Raw genomic sequence first — 17354 nt, 5'->3', positions numbered from 1 at the left:
GTCCCATAGTGTCTAGGGATGTACAGGTTAGTTTGGATTAGCCATGCGAAATTGTCCCATAGTGTCCAGGGATGTGCAGATTAGGGTGGATTGGCCATGGGAAATTGTCCCATAGTACGCAGGAATGTGCAGGTTAGGGTGGATTGGCCATGGGATATTGTCCCATAGTGTCCGGGGATGTGCAGGTTAGGTTGGGTTGGCCATGGAAAATTGTCCCATAGTACCCATGTATGTGCAGGTTAGGGTGGGTAGGCCATGGGAAATTGTCCCATAGTGCCCCGGGATGTACAGGTTAGGGTGGATTGGCCATGGTATATTGTACCATAGTGCCCAGGGATGTGCAGGTTAGGGTGGATTGGCCGTGGGAAATTGTCCCATAGTGTCCAGGGATGTGCAGGTTAGGGTGGATTGGATGTGGGAAATTGTCCCATAGTGTCCGGGGATGTGCAGGTTAGGGTGGGTTGTCCGTGGGAAATTGTCCCATTGTGTCCAGGGATGAGCAGGTTCGGGTGGATTGGCCGTGGGAAATTGTCCCATAGTGTCCAGGGATGTGCAGGTTAGGGTGTATAGGCCATGGGAAATTGTCCCATAGTGTCCAGGGATGTGCAGATTAGGGTGTATAGGCCATGGGAAATTGTCCCATAGTGTCCAGGGATGTGCAGCTTAGGGTGGATTGGCCATGTGAAATTGTCCCATAGTGTCCCGGGATGTGCAGGTTAGGGTGTATAGGCCATGGGAAATTGTCCCATAGTGTCCAGGGATGTGCAGCCTAGGGTGGATTGGCCATGGGAAATTGTCCCATAGTGTCCAGGGATGTGCAGGTTAGGATGGGTTGGCCATGGGGAATTGTCCCATAGTGCACAGGAATGTGCAGGTTAGGGTAGATTGGCCATGGGAAATTGTCCCATAGTGCACAGGAATGTGCAGGTTAGGGTAGATTGGCCATGGGAAATTGCCCCATAGCGTCCAGGGATGTGCAGGTTAGGGTGGATTGGCCATTGAAAATTCTCCCATAGTGTCCCGAGATGTGCAGTTTAGGTTGGGTTGGCCGTGGGAAATTGTCCCATTGTGTCCAAGGATTAGCAGGTTAGAGTGGATTGGCCGTGGGAAATTGTCCCCTAGTGACCAGGGATGTGCAGGTTAGGTTGGATTGGCCATGGGAAATTGTCCCATAGTGCCCAGGGATGTGCAGGTTAGGGTGGATTGGCAATGGGAAATTGTCCCATAGTGCCCAGGGATGTGCAGGTTAGGGTGGATTGGCCATGGGAAATTGTCCCATAGTGCCCAGAGATGTACAGGTTAGGTTGGATTGGCCGTGGGAAATTGTCCCATAGTACCCTGGAATGTGCAGGTTAGGTTGGATTGGCCATGGGAAATTGTCCCGTAGTGCACAGGGATGTGCAGGTTTGGGTGGATTGGCCATGGGATATTGTCCCATAGTGTCCGGGGATGTGCAGGTTAGGGTGGATTTGCCATGGGACATTGTCCCATAGTGTCCAGGGATGTCCAGGTTAGGATGGATTGGCCATGGGAAATTGTCCCATAGTGTCCAGGGATGTGCAGGTTAGGTTGGGTTGGCCATGGAAAATTGTCCCATAGTACCCATGGATGTGCAGATTAGGGTGAATTGGCAATGGGAAATTGTCCCATAGTGTCCCGAGATGTGCAGGTTAGGGTGGGTTGGCCATAGGAAATTGTCCCATAGTGTCCCGAGATGTGCAGGTTAGGGTGGGTTGGCCATGGGAAATTGTCCCATAGTGCCCCGGGATGTACAGGTTAGGGTGGATTGGCCGTGGGAAATTGTTCCATTGTGTCCAGGGATGTGCAGGTTAGGTTGGGTTGGCCATGGGAAATTATCCCATAGTGCCCAGGGATGTGCAGGTTAGGGTGGATTGGATGTGGGAAATTGTCCCATAGTGTCCGAGGATGTGCAGGTTAGGGTGGGTTGTCCATGGGAAATTGTCCCATTGTGTCCAGGGATGAGCAGGTTAGGGTGGATTGGCCTTGAGAAATTGTCCCATAGTGCCCAGGGATGTGCAGGTTCGGGAGGGTTGGCCATGGGTAATTGTCCCATAGTGTCCAGGGATGTGCAGGTGAGGTTGTGTTGGCCATGGGAAATTATCCCATAGTGCCCAGTGATGTGCAGGTTCGGGTGGATTGGTTGTGGGAAATTGTCCCATAGTGTCCAGGGATGTGCAGGGTAGGGTGGATTTGCCATGGGAAATTGTCCCATCGTGTCCAGGGATGTGCAGGTTAGGGTGGGTTGGCCATGGGAAATATCCCATTTTTACTGTGGGGATTCTATGATGACCTCTGGCTGAACTCGCTGTTAAATAAAAATGTATTGATCCCAGATTTAACATTAACAATGGATCCATCTCCGTCCCCCCTTCCCTCCCTCCAGCTGTTTATGGAAGAGATTTCCAACCCTCTCCCATCCTTTGTGTGTCATTGTGCTTCCTAACATCTCTCCTGAATAATCTGACCCGAATTCCCAGACTGTGCCCCTCGCTCTCGAACCCCAACCAGCGGAAATGGTTTACCCTCACGTCCACTCTCATTTCTCCCCAACATGCTGTAGGCTTTGATCAGGTCACCCCATAACCTTTTAAGTTCTAGAGAAAACCTGGCCTTGTTTTACTCAATTTCCCCATAACCTCATCCCCCGAGGCCCAGGTATTACTCTACATTGTACTCCCTTTCCAAAGGTGCGGTGCCTATTGGCGTGGGATGTTCCTTTGACAAAGCGTTTCGTGTGGGAGCAGATTTTGAGAAATTGGAGCTGACCCCGGTGTATAATTCTAACGTTCCTTATCTCCTCCTCCCCTCCCTACACTCGCCATCCCCGAACCTCCTGACGTTCTTCAGCATTTCCGACTGGTCCTGGGGACGAACACGGTCATTGAGATGGCCGGCCCGGACAGATTGTGTGACGGGAAGCAGGTCATAGTTCACGTCTCAGAGACCGAGGTGAGGTTGCAGGTTGGGGACCAGGAGGCACGTCATGCAGTCGATGCCGGAGACTTTGCCGCTTTGAAAATGGCCTGGTTCAGTCGGAGGTCTGTGTTGTGTCTCGGAGGTCTCCCAGGTAAGTCCCAGAACCCCGGGGCCTTCCCATTTTCCCAACCCACAATCCCGTCCCAGTCGGCAGGAGGGAGCGAGACTGCATCTGTTTGGAAAGGGACAGAAATAGGCCTTTCAGCCCATTGGGTTTTCCCCAACGGGATCACAGCCCCCCTCAGTGCCACTCTCCCACCTTTATTCCAGAACCCACGAATCCCAGAAACACAACCAGGAATTGCTGGAGAAACTCAGCAGGTCTTGGAGCATCTGTGGAGGGAGAGAAATAGGTAACGGTTCGAGTCCAGTGACTCTTCATCAGGAATGACTGAAAATCCGTCTCCCTCAGCCTTGACTCTCCTCAACACCCCAGACCTGACAGCCTGCTCTCAGAGAGAATTCCACAGATCCATGAGAGGAAGCTTTATTTTCAGTCTCAAAACGTTGAGGTAGCTCTATGATGGGCCGAACTGCCTCTTTCTGTGCTGCAGAGCTGATGACTCTGTGTTAAAGAAAAATTGTTTCCTCAGAACAGTGGGGAGGGGACGTTTTGTGTCTGCATATGCGTATGTGTGTGTGTGCGTGTGCATGTGTGTGCGCGTGTGTGTGTGTGCGCGTGTGTGTGCATATGCATGTATGTGCAGGTGTGTATGCGTGTGTATGTGTGTGTGAATGTCTGTTTCTGTGTGTGCATTTGTGACTGTGTGCGCGTGTGTGTGTGCGCGCGAGGGAGTGTGTGTATGTGTAAGAGTGTCTGTGAGTTTCTGTGAGTGCATGAGAGTAGGTGTGTGTGTTTGTATATGTCTGTGTGTGGGTGCCATATGTGAGAGTGTGTGTGTGTATGTGAAAGTGTGAGTGAGAGTGTGTACGTGTGAGTGTGTAGGGTGAGAGTGTGAGAGTGTGCGTGTGAGTGTGTGTGTGAGTGATTGTGTGTATGTGTAAGTTTGAGAATGTTTGTGAGAGTGTGTGTACAGTGAGTGTGTGAGTGTGGGTGTGAGCGTGTGTGTAGGTGTGTGTCTGTGAGTGTATTAATGTGTGTTTATGAGTGTGTGTGTTTGAGTGTGTGTGTATGAGTGTGTGTACGTGTGTGTGAGAGTGTGTACGTATGTGTGTGAGAGTGTGTACGTGTGTGTGTGAGAGTGTGTGCGTGTGAGTGTGTGGGTGTGTGTGAGTGTATACATGTGTGTATATGTGTGCGAGAGTGTGTGTGTGTATACTTGTGTTTGTGAGAGCGTGTGAGTGAGAGTGTGTATATGTGTGTGAGTGCGTACGTATGTGAGAGTGTTTGTGTATGTGTGTGAGTGTGTACGTGCGTATATGGGAGAGTGACTTTGTATGTATGTGTGTGTGTTCGTGTGTGAGTGTGTGCGTGTTCATGTGTGGGAGAGTGTATTCATGAGGTTGTTTGTGTGTGGGAGAGTGTGTTCGTGTGTGTGTTCGTGTGTGTATGTGTTCGTGTGTGTGTGTGTGTGTGTGTGGGAGAGTGTGTTCGTGTGTGTGTGTTCCTGTGTGTGTGTGGGAGAGTGTGTGCTTGTGTGTGTGTGTGCGTGTGTGTGTGTGCGTGTGTGTGTGTGTGGGAGAGTGTGTGTGTGTGTGTGTGGGAGAGTGTGTGTGTGTGTGTGTGTGTGCGTGTGTGTGCGCATGTGTGTGGGAGAGTGTGTGTGTGTGCGTGTGTGTATGTGTGTGCATGTGTGTGTGTGCGTGTGTGTGTGCGTGTGTGTGTGTGTGTGTGTGTGTGTGACAGTGTGTGTGTGCGTGTGTGTGTGACAGTGTGTGTGTGACAGTGTGTGTGTGTGTGTGCGTGTGTGTGTGTGGGAGAGTGTGTGTGTGTGTGCGTGTGTGTGTATGCGTGTGTGTGTGTGCGTGGGAGAGTGTGTGTGTGCGTGTGTGTGTGTGCATGTGTGTGTATGCGTGTGTGTGCGTGTGTGTGTGTGTGAGACAGTGTGTGTGTGCGTGTGTGTGCGTGTGTGGGAGAGTGTGTGTGTGTGTGCATGTGTGTGTATGCGTGTGTGTGTGTGTGACAGTGTGTGTGTGTGTGTGCGTGTGTGGGAGAGTGTGTGTGTGTGTATGCGTGTGTGTGTGTGTGTGTGTGTGCGTGTGTGGGAGAGTGTGTGTGTGTGTGTGTGTGTGTGGGAGAGTGTGTGTGTGTGTGTGCATGTGTGTGTATGCGTGTGTGTGTGTGTGACAGTGTGTGTGTGTGTGTGTGCGTGTGTGTGCGTGTGTGGGAGAGTGTGTGTGTGTGCGTGTGTGTGTATGCGTGTGTGTGTGTGTGTGTGCGTGTGTGGGAGAGTGTGTGTGTGTGTGTGTGTTTGTGCGCGCGTGTGTGTGTGAGGGGTTTGTGAGAAACAAAGGCTGAGGAGAATCAATGGGCTCAGATGGGGGTGGGGTTGAGTGTGAGGGTGGGGGTGAGGGTGGGGGTGGGGTTGGGATGGAGGTGAGGGTGAGGGTGGGTGTGAGGGTGAGGGTGGGGGTGAGGGTAGGGTGGGGGTGGGGGTGGGGATGGAGGTGAGGGTGGGGGTGGGTGTGAGGGTGGAGGTGGGGAGTGTGGGTGTTGATGGGGGTGAGGGTGGGGTTGGGTGTGAGGGTTAGGGTGGGGGTGGGGGTGGGGATGGGGATGGGGTGAGGGTGGGGGTGGGTGTGAGGGTGGAAGTGAAGAGTGTGGGTGTTGATGGGGGTGGGGTGAGGGTGAGGGTGGGGAGTGTGGGTGTTGATGGGGTTGGGTGTGAGGGTGGGGGTGGGGAGTGTGGGGGTGAGGGTGGAGGTGGGGGTAAGGAGTGTGGGTGTTGATGTGGTGGGGGTGAGGGTGGGGAGTGTGGGTGGGGGTGGGAGTGAGGGTGGAGAGTGTGGGTGGGGCTGGGGGGTGAGGGTGGGGAGTGTGGGTGGGGATGGGGGTGAGGGTGGGGGTGAAGAGTGTGGGTGTTGATGGGGGTAGGGGTGAGGGTGGGGGTGGGGAGTGTGGGTGTTGATGGGGTTGGGTGTGAGGGTGGGGAGTGTGAGTGTTGATGGGGGTGAGGGGTGAGGGTGGGGGTGAGGGTGGAGGTGGGGGTAAGGAGTGTGGGTGTTGATGTGGTGGGGGTGAGGGTGGGGAGTGTGGGTGGGGGTGGGAGTGAGGGTGGAGAGTGTGGGTGGGGCTGGGGCGTGAGGGTGGGGAGTGTGGGTGGGGATGGGGGTGAGGGTGGGGGTGAAGAGTGTGGGTGTTGATGGGGGTAGGGGTGAGGGTGGGGGTGGGGAGTGTGGGTGTTGATGGGGGTGGGGGTGAGGGTGGAGGTGGGGGTAAGGAGTGTGGGTGTTGATGTGGTGGGGGTGAGGGTGGGGAGTGTGGGTGGGGATGGGGGTGAGGGTGGGGGTGGGGGTGGCTGACCGAGACAGAGCCACGAGAGAATCCCTCAATGCTTTCCCTTTCCTTTGTCCTGCAGGGATTGAGAGACTGGGTTATTCCTGGTTCCTTTACTCGGGGTGTATGCAGGATATCCGACTGCAGGGTGAAGAAGTGGACTTTAACGTAGCCTGGTACAAACATGATGACATCTCTTCACACAGCTGCCCAGCCTCTGCCCCCTCATAGACCCTGCTGCTGCACCTCTCCCTCCATTAATTCAGGAAGCTCTACGAACCACTAGTATTCCCTCTGACAGCGTTCCTGCTTCCTATTGCTACAGCAACACCCCTCCCTCACCCTCACTGCCTCATCAATAAACTCTTTTGCAAAATTTTATTGCTTGTCTCTCGCCATTCCTCACTGTCTGAAGGGGACGGAGGGAATCATTTCGCCCCGCTGCTACTCTACTGGCTGCTCAGGAACCCAACAGGAGCTTCCGTGTCCTTCCCGCGGTCCCCAGCTTTTCCCGTGAGGTTGAGAGAAATCCAAACATCTCTCTCTCTCATCCCGCTCAACTGACCTGGAGTTGGGGGCCTGAGACCGGAGCCGGATGGAGCAGAATCCCGGAAGCTGCCCGGATTAGAGGGAATTGGCTGTAAGGAGAAGCTAAGACAATCTCAGGCAGTTTTCCCTGGACACTGAGGGGAGACTTAAAGTAAATCTACAAAACAATGAGATGTACAGATAGGGCTGACAGTCCGAATCTTTCTCCCAGATGGAAATAACTAATACTAGGGGCCGTGTGTTTAAGGCGAGCGGGGGAAAGTTCAAAGGGGGATGTGAGGGGCAAGTGTTTTTACACCATGTGTACGGTGCTGCCAGGAGGTGGTGGTGGAGGTAGACTTGACAGGGGTGTTTATGGGCCTTGTAGATCAGCACATGAATATGTAAGGAACGGAGGGATATGGACCGAGGGCAGAGAGAGGGGGCTAGTTTAATTTGACGTCATGTATGGCCTGTTCCTGGGCTGCACTGTTCCGTGTTCTGTGTCCAAGCAGAAGGTACGCCCATTTTCCCACTGGCCTTCAGGAGGCGATACTGAGGCAGGCAGTGATGGACTCCCCAGTCACTGTGACTTGTCTCCTGCACAGCTGACCCATTCCCTCTGACTCCAACCTCTCATTAACACCCATTTTTCACCTCTACCACTCCTTTACTGCTGTCAGCAGCCTCTCTGCCCATCACCATTCCTTCAACTCTCCTCCTGCTGTTGATAACCATTAGTTTCCAGTACCCACCTGCCTCAGTTCAGGGGACAGCCTAACTCTACGTCTCTCTCTCCCTCCTTCTCCCAACCTGTCAACTTGCTCCAGTACCTTCCGTTTCTAAGACGATGAGTTGCTGTTTGCTGCCTTTAAAAGGGTGGCCGTTCCTTCTGCTCTTTCCCTGGTTGAAATGAGTGCCTTTTCCCATTTTAGGTCATGGTCCAACTACAGAAAGGTCAAAGGACGTGGCCTTTACAGCGTACGATCACAAACACAAATGGATTGGCCACAATCTCAATGAATGGCAGAGTAGGATCGAGGGGCCAAATGGCCTACTCTTGCTCCGATTTCACGTGTTCACTCACCCGATCCAACTGTACAGCACAGAAACAGACCCTTCGGTCCAACCCGTCCATGTCTACCCAGATATCCTGAACTAATCTAGTCCCACCTGCCAGCACCCGGCCCATATCCCTCCAAACCCTTCCTATTCATATACCCATCCAAATGCCTCTTAAATGCTGTAATTGTACCAGCCTCCACCACTTCCTCTGGCAGCTCATTCCATACACGTACCACCCTCTGTGTGAAAAAGTTGCCCCTCGGGTCTCTTTTATATCTTTCCCCTACCACCCTCAACCTATTCCCTCTAGTTCTGGACTCCCTGACCCCAGGGAAAAGATTTTGTCTATTTACTCCATCCATGCCTCTCATGATTTTATAAACCTCTATCAGGTCACCCCTCAGCCTCCAACACTCCAGGAAAAACAGCCCCAGCCTGTTCAGCCTCTCCCTGTAGCTCAAACCCTCCAACCCTGGCAACATCCTTGTAAATCTTTTCTGAACCCTTTCAAGTTTCACAACATCTTTCCGATAGGAAGGAGACCAGAATTGCACGCAATATTCCAACAGTGGCCTCACCAATGTCCTGTACAGCCGCAACATGACCTCCCAACTCCTGTACTCAATACTCTGACCAACAAAGGAAAGCATACCAAACGCCTTCTTCACTATCCTATCTACCTGCGACTCCACTTTCAAGGAGCTATGAACCTGCACTCCAAGCTCTCTTTGTTCAGCAACACTCCCTAGGACCTTAACATTAAGTGTATAAGTCCTGCTAAGATTTGCTTTCCCAAAATGCAGCACCTCGCATTTATCTGAATTAAACTCCATCTGCCACTTCTCAGCCCATTGGCCCATCTGGTCCAGATCCTGTTGTAATCCGAGGTAACCCTCTTCGCTGTCCACTACACCTCCAATTTTGGCGTCATCTGCAAACTTACTAACTGTACCTCTTATGCTCACACCCTAATCATTTATAGACATGACAGTTTCCCTTCATCTGTCTATGCGAAGGCAGAGATGTCTGGACAATAGGGAGTCCCTGTGGTGTGACAGGAAACAGAAACGGCGTGCTCTGTACAAACTGCCCACCACCCACCTCTTCTCCGATACCCATTGCCCAGAGATGCCTTGGCGTGCCCACTTACCACCCAGCAACCCTGCTCGGCCAATGCCCCTGCACGTGACCTCTGCCCCCGACTGTTCCATTGCGCACTCTCTTATCATTGGTTCATTCTCCTAGCCCATGGCCTGCCCCTAGCCAATCACGAGAGGGAAGATGCCTTGGGAGCCAATGGGGATCAATCTTGATTGAGAGTCAACAATGAAACCAAGAAGGCCATTCAGCCCCTTGCTCCTGTTCCGCCACTGAATGGGATTGTGGGCAAGCCGATTGGAACCCTGGTTTATACAAAGCGGAATCATCTATTGAACTCAGAATAAATAGGCCAAAGAGAGTTAAGAAAGGAGAAATTTTATTCATTGTCCTTGAATGAAAGGGTAGTCTCTGAACAATGTTGACCTGGGTTTGGATTTAAACGAGATTTCAGGGGCTATCACGGTCAACACGGGACAATCCCTCGGCAGCTTTCCCAGACCCTGAGTTTGAAATAACCATCAAAGAATTTAATCTCTTCACCATCCACTGCAGAAACAAATGTCACAAACTGCCAAACTTTGTGAAGGGACACTGGCCTCTGCAGGGAGATACGTACGCCTCAGACAACAAATTAAACCTTCCAGAATGTTCTGACAGCAATGTCTCAGAGGAAATCTCCCTCGACTCTTTTAATCCGAAAGTAAAACTCCCTTGGTACTGTCCCCATCAAACCCCATTTTATTAACCAATACCTTGAAGCAGTCTGAGAACAGAGATTACACACCAATTCTGGACAGAAATCACTAAAGTACAGGATTGAGGGAGTGGGCACTGTCAGAGGGTCAGTGCTGAGGGAGCGGGCACTGTCGGAGGGTCAGTGCTGAGGGAGTTCTGCACTGTTGGAGGATCAGTGCTGAGGGAGTGCTGCACTGTCAGAGGGTCAGTGCTAATGGAGTGGGCACTGTCGGAGGGTCAGTGCTGAGGGAGTGGGCACTGTCAGAGGGGCAGTGCTGAGGGAGCGGGCACTGTCGGAGGGTCAGTGCTGAGGGAGCGGGCACTGTCGGAGGGTCAGTGCTGAGGGAGCGGGCACTGTCGGAGGGTCAGTGCTGAGGGAGCGGGCACTGTTGGAGGGTCAGTGCTGAGGGAGTGGGCACTGTCGGAGGGTCAGTGCTGAGGGAGTGCCGCACTGTCAGAGGGTCAGTGCTGAGGGAGTGGGCACTGTCGGAGGGTCAGTGCTGAGGGAGCGGGCACTGTCGGAGGGTCAGTGCTGAGGGAGCGGGCACTGTCGGAGGGTCAGTGCTGAGGAAGTGCCGCACTGTTGGAGGGTCAGTGCTGAGGGAGTGGGCACCGTTGGAGGGTCAGTGCTGAGGGAGTGGGCACTGTCGGAGGGTCAGTGCTGAGGGAGTGGGCACTGTCAGAGGGTCAGTGCTGAGGGTGTGGGCACTGTTGGAGGGTCAGTGCTGAGGGAGTGGGCACTGTCAGAGGGTCAGTGCTGAGGGAGTGGGCACTGTCGGAGGGTCAGTGCTGAGGGAGTGCCGCACTGTCGGAGGGTCAGTGCTGATGGTGTGGGCACTGTCGGAGGGTCAGTGCTGAGGGTGTGGGCCTGAGGATTGAATTGTGTTGTCATGTGTTCTCAGTCTGAGTGCCATGTTGGTCCTGAGTGTGTGTGTGTGAGAGTGTGTGTGTGTGTGTGTGTGTGTGTGTGTGTGTGTGTGTGTGTGTGTGTGTGTGTGTGGGGTGGGTGTGTGTGGTGTGTGTGTGTGTGTGTGTCCGTCCGTCCGTCCTGTGGGGGGGTGGGGGAGCCGGGTGTTGGGGTGGAGATGGCCTTGCTGCTGTGTGGCCGGTGGAGTCTCAGAGAAGGAGGCACGTCCCTGATTTGTTTCGCGCTGTGTCCTCACCGTCACTCTGTGTTAACCCTCCATCTCCCCAGACGTTCAGTTCATCGAACACGCCGGTCTCGATGATCTCCTCCTGCCACGGAATCGCCATCTTCCCAGAAGCAAACTCTTTGTAAAACTGCTGGTCGCTCTCTGTGAGGACAACGCCCTTGACGCTGGAGAAGGTTCCAACGTCAGCAATGTCTTTGGCGTAGACAGTCTTAGGGTCAGGGGTGAATGGGGCCTCGATGAGACCTACACAGGGACAGCAAGAGGCTGCGTTAATGGACACAGTCAGGGAACGCTGGGAATTCTGGGGCTCCCTGTTCCCAGAAACTATTGATATCCATCACAATCACAGCAAGGACTGAGGCCATTCACCTCACATTCCTGCCCCCCCCCACTCCCTGTGGGAGTCAGATTTCTGAAATGAAACAGGCAGCTGCTGGAAATCATCCAGGGGACAGGGAGGGTCTGTTTGAAAGAAAACATTTCACACACACAGCATCACGGAGATCAGAACAGGAGCACTGACCCTCTCACAGTGCCCACTCCCTCAGCACTGACCCTCCGACAGTGCGGCACTCCCTCAGCACAGACCCTCCGACAGTGCGGCACTCCCTCAGCACTGACCCTCCGACAGTGCCCACTACCTCAGCACTGACCCTCCCACAGTGCGGCACTCCCTCAGCACTGACCCCCCCGACAGTGCCCACTCCCTCAGCACTGACCCTCCGACAGTGCCCACTCCCCCAGCACTGACCCCCCGACAGTGCCCACTCCCTCAGCACTGACCCTCCGACACTGCCCACTCCCTCAGTGCTGACCCTCTAACAGTGCCCACTCCCTCAGCACTGACCATCCGACAGAGCCCGCTCCCTCAGTGCTGACCCTCCAACAATGCCCACTCCCTCAGTGCTGACCCGCCGACAGTGCGGCACTCCTTCAGCGCTGACCCTTCGACAGTGCGGCACTCCCTCAGCACTGACCCTCCGACAGTGCCCACTCCCTCAGCACTGACTCTCCGATAGTGCCTGCTCCCTCAGTGCTGACCCTCCTACAGTGCCCACTCCCTCAGCACTGACCCTCCGACAGTGCCCACTCCCTCAGTGCTGACCCTCCGACAGTGCCCGCTCCCTCAGCGCTGACCCTCCGACATTCCATGCTCCCTCAGCACTGCCCCTCCGACAATGCCCACTCCCTCAGCACTGACCCTCCGTCAGTGCGGCACTCCTTCAGCACTGACCCTTCGACAGTGCGGCACTCCCTCAGCACTGACCCTCCGACAGTGCGGCACTCCTTCAGCGCTGACCCTTCGACAGTGCGGCACTCCCTCAGCATTGACCCTCCGACAGTGTGGCACTCCCTCTGCGCTGACTCTCCGACAGTGCCCGCTCCCTCAGTACTGACCCTCCGACAGTGCCCACTCCCTCAGCACTGACTCTCCGACAGTGCCCGCTCCCTCAGTACTGACCCTCCGACAGTACGGCACTCCCTCAGCACTGACCCTCCGACAGTGCCCGCTCCCTCAGTGCTGACCCTCCAACAGTGCCTGCTCCCTCAGCACTGCCCCTCCGACAGTGCGGCACTCCCTCAGCACTGCCCCTCCGACAGTGCGGCACTCCCTCAGCACTGACCCTCCGACTGTGCCCACTCCTTCAGCACTGACCCTCCAACACTGCAGCACTCCCTCAGCACTGACCCTCCGACAGTGCAGCACTCCCTCAGCACTGACCTTTCCCTCCCCTCTCAGTCCCTCTGTCGGAGACTGTCGGAGTCTCTCCCCACTCTCCACCCTCCCTCTCCCACCACTTAATGCCCCCCCTCTCCCTCCACTCCCCCTCTTTGCCCCCAACCATGCTTCTCTCTCACTCCCCCCTCTCTCCCTCACTCCCTACCTCCCTTCCATCTCCCTCTCCCTCTTCTCTCTGGGTCTCTCTCTTCCTTCCCTGCCCCTCTCGCAGCACCTTATCCTTCCCTCTCCCTCCATCTCTACCCCATCTCTCCCACCCTCCCCCTCTCCCTCCTTCCTTACCAGCCTCCAGCTTGGTCCAGTTGACTGTTTGGAAGAACCGGTGTGTTTTCACCTCGCTGCAGGAGCCCTGCCTGAAGCCGATGCGTTCCGAAGCATCTTTGGCCATGAGAGCCTCGCACAGTGACCTACATTCCTCACTGAACATGCTGGGGTAACACACCGGCTCATTCAGCGTCCGCCTGCTCACCTCCTGGGGCTCGACCTGTAACCACAACAGTGTGAGTGTAAACCCCCGATCTCACTGGGACCCCACCGGCTACACCTTCACCAGGACAACACCCCTCCCCTCACCCACCCCACCCTAGAGACAGCAACCCCCACTCCCAGGGCCCACTCCATCCCTGGCCATGGGTCCGAGTGGACACTGGGCACAAACACAGCAGCTTTCAGCTCCGTCGGGGAAAGGGATTGACCAGGCCGCGGGCAAAGGAGAGGGGTTCAAGACCAACAGACTCAGGGAGGGGGGGTTCCAGAGCTCAGGGCTCAGGCAGTACAATGCACTGCCCCCAGTCGGGGGAGCGAGGGGAATCGGGGGATGGTCAAGGGGCTGGAATTAGAGGGAGTTACAGAGATAGGGAGGGGGTGTCAGGGTTGGAGGGGGTTACAGAAATAGGGAGGGTGTAGGGGCTGGAGGGGGTTATAGAGATAGGGAGGGGGTGTAGGGGCTGGAGGGGGTTACAGAGATAGGGAGGGGGTGTAGGGGCTGGAGGGGGTTACAGAGATAGGGAGGGGGTGTAGGGGCTGGAGGGGGTTACAGTGATAGGGAGGATATGTAGGGGCTGGAGGGTGCTACAGAGATAGGGAGGGGGTGTAGGGGCTGGAAGGGATCACAGAGATAGGGAGGGGCTGTAGGGGGTTACAGAAATAGGGAGGGGGTGTAGGGGGTGGAGGGGGGTTACAGAAATAGGGAGGAGGTGTAGGGGCTGGAGGGGGTTGCAGAGATAGGGAGGGGGTGTCGGGGCTGGAGGGGATTACAGAGATAGGGAGGGGGTGTCGGGGCTGGTGAGAATTACAGAGATAGGGAGGGGGTGTAGGGGCTGGAAGGGGTGACAGAGATAGGGAGGGGGTGTAGAGGCTGGAGGGGGTTACAGAGATAGGGAGGGGGTGTAGGGGCTGGAGGGGGTTACAGAGATAGGGAGGGGGTGTAGGGGCTGGAGGGGATTACAGAGATAGGGAGGGGGTGTAGGGGCTGGAGGGGGTGACAGAGATAGGGAGGAGGTGTAGGGACTGGAGGGGGTTACAGAGATAAGAATCTTTCTAAACACCTCCATGAGATTCCAGTCTGTAATGTACCCCTCAGTGTCAGCACCTCCAACAGCATGTGGTCAGGGTTGGGTTTGGGATTCAGGCTTTGTTTCGGTGTGTTCAGCTGGCTTCGAGTCTGGGTTTAGTCTGGGGTCCAGTATGGGTTTAGTCTAGGTTTTAGTCTGGGTTTTAGTCTGGGTTTAGTCTGGGTTTAGTCTGGGTTTTAGTCTGGGTTTTGTCTGGATTCAGTCTGGGTTTAGTCTGGGTTTTGTCTGGGTTTAGTCTGGGTTTAGTCTGGCTTTTAGTCTGGGTTTAGTCTGGGTTCAATCTGGGTTTAGTCTGGGTTTAGTCTGGGTTTAATCTGGGTTTAGTCTGGGTTCAATCTGGGTTTAGTCTGGGTTTAATCTGGGTTTTAGTCTAGGTTTTAGTCTGGGTTTTGTCTGGATTTAGTCTGGGTTTTGTCTGGATTCAGTCTGGGTTTAGTCTGGGTTTAGTCTTGATTTTGTCTGGGTTTAGTCTGGGTTTAGTCTGGGTTTTAGTCTGGGTTTTGTCTGGGTTTAGTCTGGCTTTAGTCTGGGTTTAGTCTGGGTTGAGTCTGGGTTTAGTCTGGGTTGAGTCTGGGTTTAGTCTGGATTTAGTCTGGGTTTAGTCTGGGTTGAGTCTGGGTTTTGTCTGGGTTTAGTCTGGATTCAGTCTGGGTTTAGCCAGGGTTGAGTCTGGGTTTAGTCTGGGTTTAGTCTGGATTCAGTCTGGGTTTAGCCTGGGTTTAGTCTGAGTTTAGTCTGGATTTAGTCTGGGTTTAGTCTGGGTTGAGTCTGGGTTTAGTCTGGCTTGAGTCTGGGTTTTGTCAGGGTTTAATCTGGGTTTAGACTGGGTTTAGTCTGGGTTTAGTCTGGATTCAGTCTGGGTTTAGTCTGGGTTGAGTCTGGATTGAGTCTGTGTTTGGTCTGGGTTTAGTCTGGGTTTAGTCTGGATTCAGTCTGGGTTTAGCCTGCGTCTAGTCTGGGTTTGGTCTGGATTTAGTCTGGGTTGAGTCTGGGTTTTGTCAGGGTTTAGTCTGGGTTTTACTCTGGGTTTTGCCTGAAGAAGGGCTTATGCCCGAAACGTCGAATCTCCTGTTCCCTGGATGCTGCCTGACCTGCTGCGCATTTTCAGCTCTGGATTTAGTCTGGGATTAGTCTGGGTTTTAATCTGGGTTTTGTCTGGATTCAGTCTGGGTTTTGTCTGGATTTTGTCTGGATTCAGTCTGGGTTTAGTCTGGATTTTGTCAGGGTCTTGCCTGTGTTTTGTTCGGGTTTAGTCTGTGTTGAGTCTGGGTTTAGTCTGGGTTTAGTCTGGGTTGAGTCTGGGTTTAGTCTGGGTTGAGTCTGTGTTGAGTCTGGGTTTAGTCTGTGTTGAGTCTGGGTTGAGTCTGGGTTTAGTCTGTGTCTAGTCTCGGTTTTGTCTGGGTTTAGTCAGGGTTTTGTTTGGCTTTCGTCTGGATTTAGTCTGGGTTTTGTCTGGATTTAGTCTGGTTTTAGTCTGGGATTAGTCTGGGTTTAGTCTGGGTTGAGTCTGGGTTTAGTCTGGATTTAGTCTGGGTTTAGTCTGGGTTTTATCTGGGTTGAGTCTGAATTTAGTCTGGGTTTAGTCTGAGTTGAGTCTGGTTTTAATCTGGGTTTAGTCTGGGTTTAGTCTGGGTTTAGTCTGGGTTTTGTCTGGATTTAGTCTGGGCTTAGTCTGGGTTTTGTCTGAATTTAGTCTGGGTTTTGTCTGGGTTTAGTCTGGGTTTGGTTTGGATTTAGTCTGGTTTTGTCTGGGTTTAGTTTGGATTTAGTCTGGGTTTTGTCTAGCTTTCGTCTGGATTTAGTCTGGGTTTAGTCTGGGTTTAGTCTGGTTTTAGTCTGGGCTTAGTCTGGGTTTTGTCTGGATTTAGTCTGGGTTTTGTCTAGGTTTAGTCTGGGTTTAGTCTGGGTTTTGTCTGGGTTTAGTCAGGGTTTTGTCTGGATTGAGTCTGGATTTAGTCTGGGTTTTGTCTGGGTTGAGCCAGTGTTTACTCTGGGTTTAGTCAGTGTTTACTCTGGGTTTAGTCTGGGTTTAATCTGAGTTTTGTCTGGATTTCGACTGGATTTAGTCTGGGTTTAGTCTGGGTTAAGTCTGGGTTTCGTCTGAGTTTTGTCTGGGTTTAGTCTGGGTTTAGTCTGGGTTTAGACTGGGTTTGGTCTGGGTTTAGTCTGGGTTTAGACTGGGTTTGGTCTGGGTTTAGTCAGAGTTTAATCTGAGTTTTGTCTGGGTTTAGTCTGGGTTTGGTCTTGATTTATTCAGGGATTGGTCTGGGTTTATTCAGGGTCTGGTCAGGGTTTATTCAGAGTTTGGACTGGGTTTATTCAGGGTCTGGACTGGGTTTATTCAGAGTTTGGACTGGGTTTATTCCAGGTCTGGTCTGGGTTTATTCGGGTTGGACTGAGTATATTCAGGGTCTGGTCTGGGTCTATTCAGGGTCTGGTCTGGGTCTATTCAGGTATTGGTCTGGGTTTATTCACGGTCTGGTCTGGGTTTATTCAGGGTCTGGTCTGGGTTTATTCCAGGTCGGGTCTGGGTTTATTCAGAGTTTGGACTGGGTTTATTCCAGGTCTGGTCTGGGTTTATTCAGGGTCTGGACTGGGTTTATTCAGAGTTTGGACTGGGTTTATTCCAGGTCTGGTCTGGGTTTATTCAGGGACTGGTCTGGATTTATTCAGCATTTGGTCTGGGTTTATTCAGGGTATGTTCTGGATTTATTCAGGGTCTGGTCTGGGTATATTCAGGAATTGGTCTGTGTTTATTCAGGGACTGGACTGGATTTATTTGTGGGTTTGTTGAGGGTTTGTTGTGGGTTTGTTGAGGGTTTGTTGAGGGTTTGTTGTGGGTTTGTTGTGGTTTGTTGAGGGTTTGTTGTGGGTTTGTTGAGGGTTTGTTGAGGGTTTGTTGTGTGTTTGTTGAGGGTTTGTTGTGGGTTTGTTGTGGGTTTGTTGTGGGTTTGTTGTGGGTATGTTGTGGGTTTGTTGTGGGTTTGTTGTGGGTTTGTTGTGGGTTTGTTGAGGGTTTGTTGAGGGTTTGTTGTGGGTTTGTTGTGGGTTTGTTGAGAGTT

The 17354-nt window shown here is 53.3% G+C and overlaps 2 protein-coding genes across 2 annotated transcripts in view; one reads left to right on the top strand and one right to left on the bottom strand.

Moving 5' to 3' along the window:
• The window catches only part of shbg (sex hormone-binding globulin), a 77797-nt gene extending 71172 nt beyond the window's left edge, over positions 1-6625 (top strand). Inside the window, exons 6-7 of the mRNA XM_060854557.1 lie at positions 2869-3088; positions 6477-6625. Of these exons, the coding sequence (XP_060710540.1) occupies positions 2869-3088; positions 6477-6625 (369 nt within the window). The remainder of the gene's footprint in view (positions 1-2868; positions 3089-6476) is intronic.
• Positions 6626-6843: 218 nt separating this feature from the next.
• LOC132835191 (rhodopsin kinase GRK1-like) overlaps positions 6844-17354 on the bottom strand; it is a 91422-nt gene continuing 80911 nt past the window's right edge. The window contains exons 6-9 of the mRNA XM_060854556.1: positions 13001-13202; positions 10987-11220; positions 9841-9851; positions 6844-7032 (exon numbers count right to left, since the gene is read on the bottom strand). Coding sequence (XP_060710539.1) covers positions 6844-7032; positions 9841-9851; positions 10987-11220; positions 13001-13202 — 636 coding nt within the window. The remainder of the gene's footprint in view (positions 7033-9840; positions 9852-10986; positions 11221-13000; positions 13203-17354) is intronic.

This window comes from Hemiscyllium ocellatum, chromosome 44, assembly GCF_020745735.1.
Source record: "Hemiscyllium ocellatum isolate sHemOce1 chromosome 44, sHemOce1.pat.X.cur, whole genome shotgun sequence".
Lineage (NCBI taxonomy): Eukaryota > Metazoa > Chordata > Chondrichthyes > Orectolobiformes > Hemiscylliidae > Hemiscyllium > Hemiscyllium ocellatum.
This window is presented reverse-complemented; position numbering and strand designations above follow the sequence as displayed.